This window comes from Schistocerca cancellata, chromosome 9 (genome assembly GCF_023864275.1).
Source record: "Schistocerca cancellata isolate TAMUIC-IGC-003103 chromosome 9, iqSchCanc2.1, whole genome shotgun sequence".
Lineage (NCBI taxonomy): Eukaryota > Metazoa > Arthropoda > Insecta > Orthoptera > Acrididae > Schistocerca > Schistocerca cancellata.
In genome coordinates this window covers 63,887,816-63,901,602 of record NC_064634.1, presented here as the reverse complement: position 1 = coordinate 63,901,602, position 13,787 = coordinate 63,887,816, and the positions used below count along the sequence as shown (strand labels likewise).

The window sequence follows — 13,787 nt, the reverse complement described above, 5'->3', positions numbered from 1 at the left end:
ACAAAACTCAAGGGAAAAAACCTGTTTTGGAAAGTTCTTTGATGTGCAGCAATATGTAAGCTGCATATTTTCATATTATGAAAGTATAAATTTGCTTTCCACCAAACACCGCATGGTACTCTCTGAAGCATTGAAATCGAGATTGCGATGCACTTTTGTAAGCCAGTCATAGCTCATGTCACGTGATCTCGCCAGCCGATGACAGCGGATATTCAGAGCACAGGACACGTGACGTAGTCAACTAACAGTAACACCATTGTTAAATAGCGTGAACACACAAACAGAAAAAGTTAATATACATAGTGCTGCTGCTACAAGAAAAGAAAAGCTTTCAGATATAGTATTGGTCTCTAAGATTAGTAAGCTGCAAGAGAAGCTAAGTTTTCACATATAATGTTGATTTTTTTTGCGCGTTTTACACTTTTAAGATACATCACACAAATCAAAGAGTTGATTTTTAAATGAGAGTCAAACGCCGAGTGATTTAAGAAACTGATCATACATTCTCGCACATAGTTCACCTTGCATAAAAGGAAATTTACTTTGAAAATAATGCTTTTTAAACCACAATTCGCAATATTTTCCTGCAATCTGTTAGAAATAGATTTGTTCCAGCAGTTGCTAGAGAGCAGCAGATAAGAGGTGTCACCGCGTTTGCGGAGCTGTAATGACACAGGAAGCTCATATGTGTAAAACATTAAAAGATCTTACATTATGTCACAAAAGAAACATGACATCAGTGGATACTCCAAGAGTGTTGGAATTTTGTGAACCATACTGCAATGAATAATTCACCTTAAAGTGCACATTCGTATGTCCAGGTTGCCAATGAAGTAGGCCTCAACCTGATATTAAGCTCTTCAGTGTGGTTTTCAGGATGTAAATTTTCTTAGAGTACCTGTACTGTATTATCTCATGTTGAATTCTTTATTTTGGCATAATGTCATCATGCTAGAAGATGAAAACATGCACCTGAAATGCAGCAAACAGATGAAACTAGCCAATAGTGTGGTATACACTTTGTTTCAAATAGATTGGCTGACTCAGTGGAAAAGGTAGGTAAAGGCCAAATTTCTTTAGCAAAGCGACAAAAGTAACTTCATTATTCTGCAAGGTGATTAATGCTTGACTGGCAGAAAGGTGGAAATAAAATAAAATCTGAAACTATTCACGTATTTAAGCCTTCCATAATTATGTGAATGTATTTTCACTTGACAGCTCCCAGCCACAGAAATCACTTAGTTTACATTTGACGTGAGGGCAGTAAATGAAGAAGAAACAGCAAAATCACTAAAAGTAAACACGGATCATGTGGATGCCCCCCCCCCCCCCCCCCCACCATAACTCAGACTCATCTGTGCATCAGCCCCCGATCTATGATATTTTGAACCGGGGCAATAGTAGATGGTGGACCCCCTCCCCCCCTCCTGCCCCATCCATCGAGTGTTTGAGATAAAAAATAATATATAGATATATAATAACAATAATAATAATAATAATAATAATATATAACTTCGAGGAAATGTAAGACGTGTTATTTGGTTATTTGGTCTTAAGTATGCCAAAGTGTGGTGTCACACCTCTTCACACAGCATTCTTCTACCGCATGTCACTGTATTTTGCATTGAGGAACTTAAATGTGTATATTTTGTAATGGATGCCATCATCCATGGATCCAGCAAGACAGCAGAAATTAAAATGTCCTGTGGTGCCTCTCCTACTCCCAGTCGGTTGGTTTGACATCCTGCTCCTCTTTTTTTTTTTTTAAAAAAAAACACTCGCAATTACTACTGGATGGGATTATTTGTAACCGAAAGAACAAGAACTCTTAAGAAAATTTGGACTCTTTATTGCATGTTAGTTAATATCTTGCTGTTCTGTGTGACATAAAATTAAATATAAGCTACATAAGATATCTCTAATCTTCCAAAAGCTTTACATGGCGTGCTTTCCTTTCTCTGAGACAATCTGTTACTTCATCAAAATTTGCCAAACATTTTGCTACATGAAAAATCGAAATGTCGTTGTTTAATACTGGAAAAGCTGTTAATAAAAATAGTATTCAAGACTGGCGTGGTATCTCGATCTGATTACATTTATTTTGTCACTGTCTGCTAGATAAAAGAAAATAGACTTTTCTAATATTGCAGGAATTGTAACACACACCAAATAAGCGAGACTGTTTAGGTAATAATGGTCATTTTTATAATACGGCAGAATATAATTTGCAAAGTATCAATATCAAATGCCCATCTAGCTTACTACACGCAGAAAGCTTTATGTTACGTAATAGTTCCACATTTCATTTATACACTCCAGTTTCTCAAGCGTGAAACCGAAAAGCAATAGTACCAAATTTCTGGATAAATTTGAAATTGTCATATTCTTCTGTAATTTGTCTGATGTCCCCGTTTCTTCAACTTCCTCATTCTAACAAACAATCTTCTCATGTCCCCATTTCTTCAACTTCCTTGTTCTAACAAACAATCTTCTCATCACGGCTTCTGTAACTATTCCTACCATTGTCAAAACTCATTCTCCGGTTAACTCTACTAACTTAGCCAGAATCACCCGTTTAGTTATCCAGCGATTATTCTCTGGTTAGATGTTATTACACATTTGTACAACACATTTTCTGCACTACTCCCACAATATAACTTACGCAGCTGCTAGCCAGAGACTGTAGAACTTGCCCTTTCTAGTTTAGCGATTTGACCAAAAATTTTCTTCCAAAATTTCATTTTCTTGGATACACCGAGAAGATAATACATAATCTTTCTTGCCTGTTATTCCTGTTAGTCACTTATTTCCACTCTGGTAGTCTGAATCTATGAACTTCGCTTGTAATTAAAACAACGCTGATCATTCGCATACCCAGTCCATCACATAAACAAACAGCAGTTGGCATTCACCCGTTCGACTTTATTCCAATCAACTCGTATAGCCCTGTCCCCTTTTGTCTGCAGGAAAGTTTATTTCTAGATGCGACGAGGATTCCCCTGACAGAGACATCACGTACACTGTGCCCGCATTCAAAAATCAACTTATGATTCATTTAGAAATCAACTTAGAATGTGTTCAAAAATTTTCAAAAACCAACAGGGATGCATTTCAAAATCACATGAATGATCGGTAGACCAACGTGCGCTAGATGCTAGGCGCTTTGTGACACAAGGTTTTCTTGCTCAAGAATACTCTAATTGGAAATTCGTCTAAGAGTAAAAGCCGCACATAAATTCACTCTTTTTACATGCATACAAAAATCAAAACACCTTTATATTAAACAGATAAATTATGGCATGCAACTACTAATTCAACATTTTCTATTCTAAATAAACTTCAAGAACTTGTATTTCATAATCAATAAAATTTTATCCCGTGAAAGAAACTATTAGTCTGCTGAAACAGATTCAGATTACTGTCAACTCGTGTCTGGACGATGACATCACGAATTGATACTTACTTGGAATGAACGAAAAACCTGTACTGAAAAATACTATCAGTTGTGTAATTTACGGACTTTAATGACAAATTTGGAGCCCCTTGCATTGTTACACAATATTTTGATTGACATATTTGCTTACACAAAGTTTCTCAATTATGAAACTAAACTAAACTCGTGTGAGAAACTCATTGAAACAGTCTGTGTCTGTCCATATGATCATAGTTTGTACCAGGTAGAAATTATATTATGCCTTCAATACACCAAAAATAATTAAATCACACTGAAAATTTAGTTTGCTTGTGATCTAATCTTGTTGTGCTTGTGATCTATCTTGTTGAGAAATGTGATTGCATTGCCATTTAAATGCAGTGGGTTCATAGTTTTCCCCTCTTCACGCTCAGACAGTATGGTGTGGCGGTGGGGGAAATGTTAAGCAGGGCTGAGTGCTTTAGCACTCGTGCCCGGGCAACACTCATGAGGTGAAATCTTGGCCCGTCCCTGCTCCACAACACACAAAATTATGAAATTTTTTTAATCGATTATTTGCAATCGAGTGCACACCAGGGTGAATGCTGTAGGGTGAGATACCTGTGGTCTTAATCACTATATAGATGGTTTCAATAACTCAGTCCCATCCCTGGAGACCTCTCCTTGCAAGATTATCACATTTTACCTGTTTGTGTGTTGCATCTGCTGAGACAGAGATTGGAGACCTGCCTAAATCAGTGTGCAAAATTGCCTAACACCACACAGTCCCTCTCAAGAAATGACTAAAATGAACTGTGAAATATGTGTTGTAACTCTTAAGACCAGCACTTGACACTACATCTGAACAATTTTTGAAAATTAGGTAATATTCACTAATGTACCAACTGTCAAATGGTTTTTTTTATCATTCGCTCTTATCTCTGATACATTTACAAATTTTGACATTTTGTGGACATCCACACAGGTCATTTTTGTATGCATCACCTACCTTTTGCAAAGCTAGACAGAATATGAAACATGTATATGCAGACATATCTCACTGAGGTGAGACTTCAAATTTTACAAGTCCGCAAGATATGGTTTACAAATTCTGTAAATGCTTCAGGCAGTTCTGAAGCTAAATATTCTTGGTAACATTAGAAGCACATATGAGGTAGTGAACTGTATGTAAATTCTCTGTCATTTAATTACAGCTAGAAAATTTACAAACTGCATATTGTAACTGCAACATATGTTACGCTAATTTCTGCTTTTAACTCACTATTAAATGGCCAAAATGTAAAAAAAATTACTTTATGCCAGCAACAGGATAAACATAAATACGTAAGACATTGCTACTCACATCTGTGACATCTGTATTACTGCTGGATTCACTGACTTCCGAACTCAGTTTCTCTTCCAACGTTCGACACCTGGCTAAGACCATTGTATGGCATCCACCACAGGAAACCTACAGAAACGACTCTGTCAGTTCAGCAAGCACTGTACTACATACTTCAAATAACGCAGAAATTTGATGTGTATTTTGCCACCAGTAAAGTTAAGACTATCTATGAAACCAGAATAAGTAGAATAATACTCAAACTTATAAATCATTGAAATTTCCTTTCAGTAATAATAAAGTGCGCAAACAGCAAGGATATGCCATCACTTTTCAAATATCTCGCATTCCTTCAGTTTCTTTTTCAATTTTTCACTCTAGTTACATGTACCACTGCAACATGAAGAAAGGATAACATGAAAGACTGGAACAAGACAAACTTATTGGTCCAATGTCCTTACTCTCAGATCACACACTGCTCACTTTGGAGTTCAATATGTGTAGCAAATGTACCTACTCCAAAACCATGGACCTTGCTGCAGTGTAGTGGCTTAAGTGTCTCAACAATACAGATAGCTGTGACCACATCCGAGAAATATCTGTGAAATGTCAGACTATCATAAGGTTCCTGAAGAGGAACGGCAGCCTTTACAATAGTCGTGGAGGAAACAGTCTGGATGATTGACTGATTGATCACAGCTGACAAAGATTTACTATGTTGGTATTGGGAACAGCCAAGAACAAGTGGAACCAACAACCATTATATTTCCTGAGGGCATATAGCTTTTCTGTGGAGTATAAAGATGATGATATCCTCTTGGATATAGAACATTTTGGAGATGAAAATGTGTCCCATTCAAATCTAGGCAGGCGCTACTCAGGAGGATATTGTCATCAGGAAAAGAAGTCTTTCTTTGCCAAGATTGCAATGTAGAAAATAGTGATTACTAGTTTCAACTGCTTACCCAGTCATCTTCAGATCTGCTAGTTATTACAAAAGGACACAAATTAGAAATACTTCAGAATACATAGCATTAACAAGAGTATAAAAGCTGTTGGTGGTACATACCAAGATACAAATATGCAGTGTCTACATCAAGAGAATAGGTAAGACACAAGTAAAGCTTCCCAACAGATAAACTTCAATTTTGATCAGCTTTCAATATGTTGTGGTGGAGAGCAAAATAAGAATCACATACTTATTATATATGCCCACATGGCCATTAAGGGGGTAACACACACTCTTTGTAATATCGAAAGCTGAGATTACGTTTAAAAATAACAAATAATCCAGTTATAATAGAAGGAAACATTCCACGTAGGAAAAATATACCTAAAAACAAAGATGATGTGACTTACGAAATGAAAGTGCTGGCAGGTCGACAGACACACAAACGAACACAAACATAAACACAAAATTCAAGCTTTCGCAACAAACTGTTGCCTCATCAGGAAAGAGGGAAGGAGAGGGAAAGACGAAAGGATGTGGGTTTTAAGGGAGAGGGTAAGGAGTCATTCCAGTCCCGGGAGCGGAAAGACTTACCTTAGGGGGAAAAAAGGACGGGTATAAACTCGCACACACACACATATCCATCCACACATATACAGACACAAGCAGACATATTTAAAGACTTTAGAGTTGGCCATATTGACAAACATCCCGAACAGTCTTGCCAGTCGGATTTTCGTAGTACATTGAAATGCTGCTACATTCGAAGATGAACAATACGGAATTTGTATTTACTTCGTTGGATAATGTATGAAAATGCAGTGGTCGAAACTCGCGGCAGAGAAAAAAGCTCGTCTCCTACTTTTTTTAAAAAAATTATTTACTGACGCAGAGGTTTTGGCACCAGTATTTATCTCTGTGCCTAAAAAGCATGCCTGCGTAGCGCTACATATATTCAACGGCAGAAGTTAGTTGTGGCGGCACGTACCAACATTTTTCATAGCTTCCGCTTGCTTTGCACTTGATTCTAAGCCGCAGGCTGTTTTTTGGATTACGAAAACCGGAAAAAAAGCGCGGCTTAGATTCGAGTAAATACGGTATATATATGTTAATTTCATTATTTAATCAAATAATTTGGCTTAAGCCTTGTGCTGTTTGAAAGAACGAATTTTTCGATGTTTTCAGTTAATTTAATGAGTGATGTTTTAATTGTAATTGTGCAAATTTAACTTCGAACAATGTGTAGTTTCGGCACCTATTATTTTGAAGATATATAAGGGCCCAATTTTTGGCCACGAGACTGTCATTCCATGGCCGAGTTTCAGACGAGAAACCTGTGTTGGTTACAGTGACAACAATGCATCAACTTAACAGTGAAATGAGTGTTACATCAATAGGCCATGTGTAAAAACAATGACATTGTCTGTTTCCAAACGTACCTGTGTGAACATTGTGGTTAGGTTTTTACTGGTCGTAGGTATTCAACAGTTAACTACTGTAGCAGTATATGGATGTTCGGCTGCAACCTATTAACAAAGCTTATCAAAAGTTAAACAATAGTGCACTGGCTATGTGACTGTGTAATATTGGGGGTTGTGAAAAGTGAAAGTAAAAGACAGTAAAAAGCATCTGTGCCTCTGTCAGCTACATCATTTACAGTAAACAGTACTGCATGTCCACCCCCTATTTTTTCAGCCAGTTCGTCGACACCGAGAACAATTAATGAAGAAACAAAGTAGGTGAACTGCTACAATGGCTTTTAACAATTTCTTTGTTTTGACATAAGGCACACATTGTGTAATTTTTATTTCTTTAATTTTTTACTTGTTTATTTTATTCCCATAAATGGGATGCTCTCTGCTACAAACTGGATGTTTGCTGGAGCAGATAACAAACATGGGAGTAGATGTCCATCCTACACCCAGCTCATAAGCTGCTTGGCCAGAGTTCCCATAAGCAGCATGGCCAATACCAGCAACTGTGATCAAAACTTTGGCACTTCAAACACTGCAACAATTTTGGAAAATATGGGTGAACATTAAAGCGCAAGAAACCAGCCTTAACATGACCAGCTAAGACTTGAAAATTGAGAGTTACAATGAATGTATGTGTTCTTTCAATAATTCTATTCACTCCCTTCACATCATGTTTTGCACACCTTTAACACCTTTTGCTACCCATGAGGATTTCATCCATTAAGTTTTCACACAACACAACCCCAATGCTGGAATTTAGAGTTTTATGCAGTTTAGTTACAACAGGAAGTGTCTTTGATTTAAGAAGCTTTTGTATTTTCCCAGAAGTGGCAGGTTCAACCAACAATGTACCATTTCAGACTATCTAGGTTTCTAAACACTGTTTCATCTCAACAGCCAATGGGGATCATCAGCACACAGAACACATTGCGATTGAGGGTTTTACCATCTTTACCATCTAGGTGGTTAAGCTGAGATACCTGTTCTCTGTTATAAACAATGATCGACCACCACACCTGACAGTGGTTGCTGAAGCATGCCCAGAGCTTATGGTTAAAGAGGACTGGTTAAATGTACAAATTCTGAATTGAAAATACCACAAATGTGGCGAGCATCACCCCACAATCGACACGAGTGTTCATGAGAGACAAGGGCATCATCAAGTGTGCCCCAGGGAAGTGTGATACAACAGCTCTTGTTATCTACACACATATATGATCTCTTGGATAGGGTGAGCTGTAATCTGTATTTGTTTTGGTGATGACACTGTAGAGCAGGGGAAAGTATCATCATTGAGTGACCATAGGATGATTTAAAGAGAATGTCTAATATTCAAGCAAAGTTGACACTCAGCGCGGTGGCTGATGGAAGCAACTGTAAATTGGAAAATGCTTTACGGTTACTCCCATCAGCCACCACACCGAATGTCAACTTTGTTTGCACATGTAGTATTTGGTGTAATGAATGGAGGCTTATCCTAAATGTGAGAAAATGTAATTTAATGTAGATGATTTGTAAGTTAATGTAGATCATTAGGAAAAACAATTCTGTAATATTCAAATACAGTATGAGTGTTGAGCTGTTTGATAGTCACATCAATTATATATCTAGCTATAACTTCCAAAGAGATATGAAATAGAATGAACACATAAGGACGGTAGTAAGGAGGGAGAGTAGTTGACTTCAGTTTATTACAGAGTGTATACGCGGACAAGGAGAAAAAATTCCTGGATATTTCCCGGATCTCCTGGTTAAAAATACATTTTTTCCTCGGTGAAAATACGCTTTTGCCATGTTAAGTGACAGTATACTTTCCCTCGGAACTGTAAAACTTATCCTCTGATAGGACATGGTTTTATACAGCAGCGTAGAATTTCCTGGCACTTTAGAAAATGATACTCAGGGGGAAAAAAAAACACGTTTTGGAAAGACCTTTGATGTGCAGCAACATGTACGCAGCATATATTCGTATTACGAAAGTATAAATTCTAATTCCACCAACAGGAAAAGTTAATGGTTTAAATTAATATACATAGTGTTGCTGCAAGAAAAACAAATCTTTCGCATACAATATTTGTCTCGAAGATTAATAAGCTACAAGAGAAGCTAAGCTTTCACTTATAATGTTGATCTGTTTAGTGCATGTTACACTTTAAGATACATCACACAAATATGGCAACAAAATTTTTAATACCGACATAAATCTCTGATCTTCTGGGCTCGAAATTCTTTTAATTGGCTTGTCATTAAAGAGTTGATTTTTAAAAGAGACCAAACACTCTGTGATTTAAGAAATAAATCGTACATTCTCGCACATAGTTCATCTTGTGTAAAAGGAAATTTACTTTGAAAATAAAGCTTTCCGAACAACAATTCACAATATTTTCCCTTGACCTGTTAGAAATAGATTCATTTCAGCAGTTGTCAGAGAGCGCCAGATAAGAGGGATCACTGCGCTTGAGCAGCTATGCTGATGCAGGAATCCCGTATGTTCGTACTTGTAAAACATTAAAAGATCTTACATTATGTCATAAAAGCAATAAGACATCAGAGGACACTCCAAGAGCATCAGAATTTTGGGAACCATACTAAAATGCATAGTTCGCCTACAGTGCACATTCGTATGTCCAGATACTCAATGACGTAGGCCTTGACCAGATATGAAGCTTTTCAGTGTGGTTTTTGGGACGTAAATTTTCTTGGAGTACCAGTACTGTATTATCTCACGTTTGGTTCTTTATTATGGCATAATGCCATACATACTATAAGATGAAAATGTGCACCTGAAATGCAGCAAACAGTTGAAACTAGCCAATAGTCTGGAATAAATTGAGTGCCTCAGCAGGAAAGCTTAATAAAAGCTAAATTTATTTATCAAACTGACAAAAATTACTTCATTGTTCTGCAAGGCGATTAATGCTTGACTGTCAGAAAGGTGGAAATAAAATCAAATCTGAAACCAGTAACATAGTTTACCCTTCCATAATTATGTGAATATATTTTAATTAACCTGATAGCTCCCAGCCATAGAAATCCATCTTGTTTTCATTTGACATGAGAGCAGTAAACAAAGAGGAAACAGAAAAATTACTAAATGTAAAAATGGGTCACGTTGAGACTACCCACTTCCCCACTGTAACTCAGGCTGCTCTGCGCATCAGAGCATAAAAAAAGACTTTTAAAAAATAAGTTCATTTTGTAGCGCACATATTTCTGAAGAGCCTGTTACATAAAAGATATATCTTGGAGGATATGTAAGACACATAATTTGGCTTTAATGTGCAGTGAGGTGCCACACTTCTTCAAACAACATTCTTATAACACACATCACTGTATTTCACTCTGTCAAACTCAAATGTGTATATTTTGTAATGGATGCCATCAAACTATTTCAGGACAGAGGAAATTAAAATGTCCTGTAGCGCTCTCCTGCTCCCAGTTGGCCGGTTTGACATCCTGCCCTCTTCTACTTCTTCTTCTTCTTTTTTTGTAAAAACCAAAAAAAAAAAAACCTCCCAATTAATACTGGATAAGATTATTTGTAACCAGGAGAATGAGAACTCTTCAGAAAAAACTGGACTCTTTATATTTCCTATTAGCAAATAACTTGCTCTTCTGTGTGACATGAAATTAAATATAGGACACCTAAAACCAGTAAAGACAAGAGACAGGCGAGACAGTACACATTTCTTCAATCCTTAGGTCCTAGTGATTTTTCTGTCTAATTTTGCTACAGCTTTACATGGTGTGCTTTCCTCTCTGCGAAAGGACTATTACCTTATCAAAGTTCGTCAAACTTTTGCTACATGAAAAATAGAAATCTCATTGTCTAATACTGAAAAAGCTGTTAACACAAATAGTACCCAAGACTGGTGTGGTTTCTCGATCTGATTACATCTATTTTGTCACTGTGTGCAGGAGAAAACAAAATAGGCCTTTCTAATATTTCAGCAATTGTAACACACACCAAATAAGCGAAACTATTTTGGCAATAAAGATCATTTTTATAATACGTCAGAATATAATTCACAAAGTAACAATACAAAAAGCTTTACGTTAGGAAATAGTTTCACATTTCATTCATACACTCCAGTTTCTCATGCACGAGGCCGAAAAGTAGTAGAACGAAATTTTTGTATAAATTTGGAATCTCATATTCCTCCATAATTTGTCTGATGTCCCTGTTTCTTCTCCTTGCTTGTTCTAACAAACAGTCTTATCACTAATTCTGTAACTATTCCTACCATTGTCAAAACTCACTCTCTGGTTAACTCCATTAACTTTGCCAGAATCACCCGAATCAACCACATAAACAAGCAGCACTTGGCATTCACCGGTTCGGTTTTATTCCGCTCAGCTCGTATAGCCCCGTCCTGTTTTGTCTGCAGGAAAGTTCATTTCTAGATGTGACGAGGATTCCCCTGGCAAAGACATCACGTACACTATGCACGCATTCAAAAATCAACTAATAATTCATTCAGAAATGAACTTAGAATGCGTTCAAAAACCAGCAGGGGTGCGTTTCAAAATCATATGAATAATCGATAGACTGACATGTGCTGGATGCTAGGTGCTTTGTGAAACAAGTTTTTATTCTCAAGAATATGAATTTGCCCCCTCCCCTCAAAATTGCCGTCTGGTTCAGATACGCCGGTTTGCCCTCACTCCCCACTAGATCCGGGCCTGCTGCACACGCGTAAATCTGGCAGCTTGGGCATGCCACGTGGCTGGTTGCTGCTACTGTTGCTTACACAGCCAACAGCCACATTTCTGTAGCCTGAAGTGGGAGAAGGTACTAGTCATACGCGACTCAACTGTGCATGTGCATGAGCCCACTCGTAACTGATTAAATGAGTCTAATGTAAACAGTTGTGACGTTACACTCATCGAAGGCAATTTGTTGTTATGAAGCATTGCATAGTCTTCCGAAAACCTATGACACATTTTGCTGTTGGCAGACGCTTGTACGAGCACTGTGTTACTTTATATGGCACATTTCCTTTGCAATTTAAGTTTCATTTTCATTTTTTTCTCTCGTTCATGTTTTAACGCTGCAATATTATTCTGCAATAGCAGGATACAGTAATATAAATGAAAACTAAAACAACGAAAAATTCCCAGAATTCTAAAAAATTCTAGTATTTTTCCCAGTTTTCTCCTGGCCAAAAAAATTCCCGGGTTTTTCCCAGATCTCCCGGGTTTGTATACACCCTATATTAGGATAATTATAGAAAACTATTAGTCTTCTCTAAAGACCAGACGATGTTTAGAAACTCGAGCATCCTTTATTGAGACTGCTTGAGTGTTTTGTGATCTCCATTTGGTCAGAATAAAGGAAGACATCAATGCAACTCAGGTGTATGCTGCAAGATTTGTAACTGGTAGGTTTGATCAACTTGTGAGAGTTACGGAAATGCTCTGTCAACTCAAATTACGATTTCACAAAACACTATCATGAAAATTTAGAGCACCAGCATTGTGGCTGATTGCAGAATGAATCTACTGCTGCCAACATACATTTTGCATAGGGGCTGTGAAGACATGATAACAGAAATTAGGGCTCATAAGAAAGCATATAGCCACTTGTTTTCCCCTCACTCCATTTGTGTGTGGAACAGTAAAGAGAATGACTAGTAGCAGTACAAGATGCCCTTCCTACGCCATGCGCCATGAGTAGGTATGTAGATGTAGATCATATTAGAAAATGAGACACTAAAAGTGGCGGATAAGTGTCACTATTTGGCAGAAAATTAACTGATAGCAGAAGTAAACAGGATATCACACACTGAATAAAAATAGGAATAAAAGCTTTTTTGAAAAAGCCATCTAATGTATAAGGGATAGTCAATGAAAGTGAGACATGTGGAAAAAATCCGGATAAGTGTGAATAGGACTTGTGCACCGAAGGTTCCGTACAAACTTAATTAAATATATAGTTATAATAGAAGGAAACATTCCACGAAGGAAAAATATACCTCAAAACAAAGATGATGTGACTTACCAAATGAAAGTGCTGGCAGGTCGACAGACACACAAACGAACACAAACATACACACAAAATTCAAGCTTTCGCAACAAACTGTTGCCTCATCAGGAAAGAGGGAAGGAGAGGGAAAGACGAAAGGATGTGGGTTTTAAGGGAGAGGGTAAGGAGTCATTCCAGAACTAAGAGGTTACGAAGGTTAGGTGGACGGCGGAAAGACACTCTTGGTGGAGTGGGGAGGATTTCATGAAGGATGGATCTCATTTCAGGGCAGGATTTGAGGAAGTCGTATCCCCGCTGGAGAGCCACATTCAGAGTCTGATCCAGTCCCGGAAAGTATCCTGTCACAAGTGGGGCACTTTTGTGGTTCTTCTGTGGGAGGTTCTGGGTTTGAGAGGATGAGGAAGTGGCTCTGGTTATTTGCTTCTGTACCAGGTCGGGAGGGTAGTTGCGGGATGCGAAAGCTGTTGTCAGGTTGTTGGTGTAATGCTTCAGGGATTCCGGACTGGAGCAGATTCGTTTGCCACGAAGACCTAGGCTGTAGGGAAGGGACCGTTTGATGTGGAATGGGTGGCAGCTGTCGTAATGGAGGTACTGTTGCTTGTTGGTGGGTTTGATGTGGACGG

The 13,787-nt window shown here is 37.8% G+C and overlaps 1 protein-coding gene across 2 annotated transcripts in view; it reads right to left on the bottom strand.

Annotated features, from left to right (window-relative positions):
- Nucleotides 1-13,787, bottom strand: part of LOC126100510 (X-linked retinitis pigmentosa GTPase regulator-like) — a 313,988-nt gene that overhangs the window by 105,318 nt on the left and 194,883 nt on the right. The window contains exon 10 of one of the 2 annotated variants that reach the window (XM_049911120.1): nucleotides 4,776-4,883. The exons of the other annotated variant lie outside the window; for it this stretch is intronic. Coding sequence (XP_049767077.1) covers nucleotides 4,776-4,883 — 108 coding nt within the window. The remainder of the gene's footprint in view (nucleotides 1-4,775; nucleotides 4,884-13,787) is intronic. 2 annotated transcript variants of the gene reach the window in all.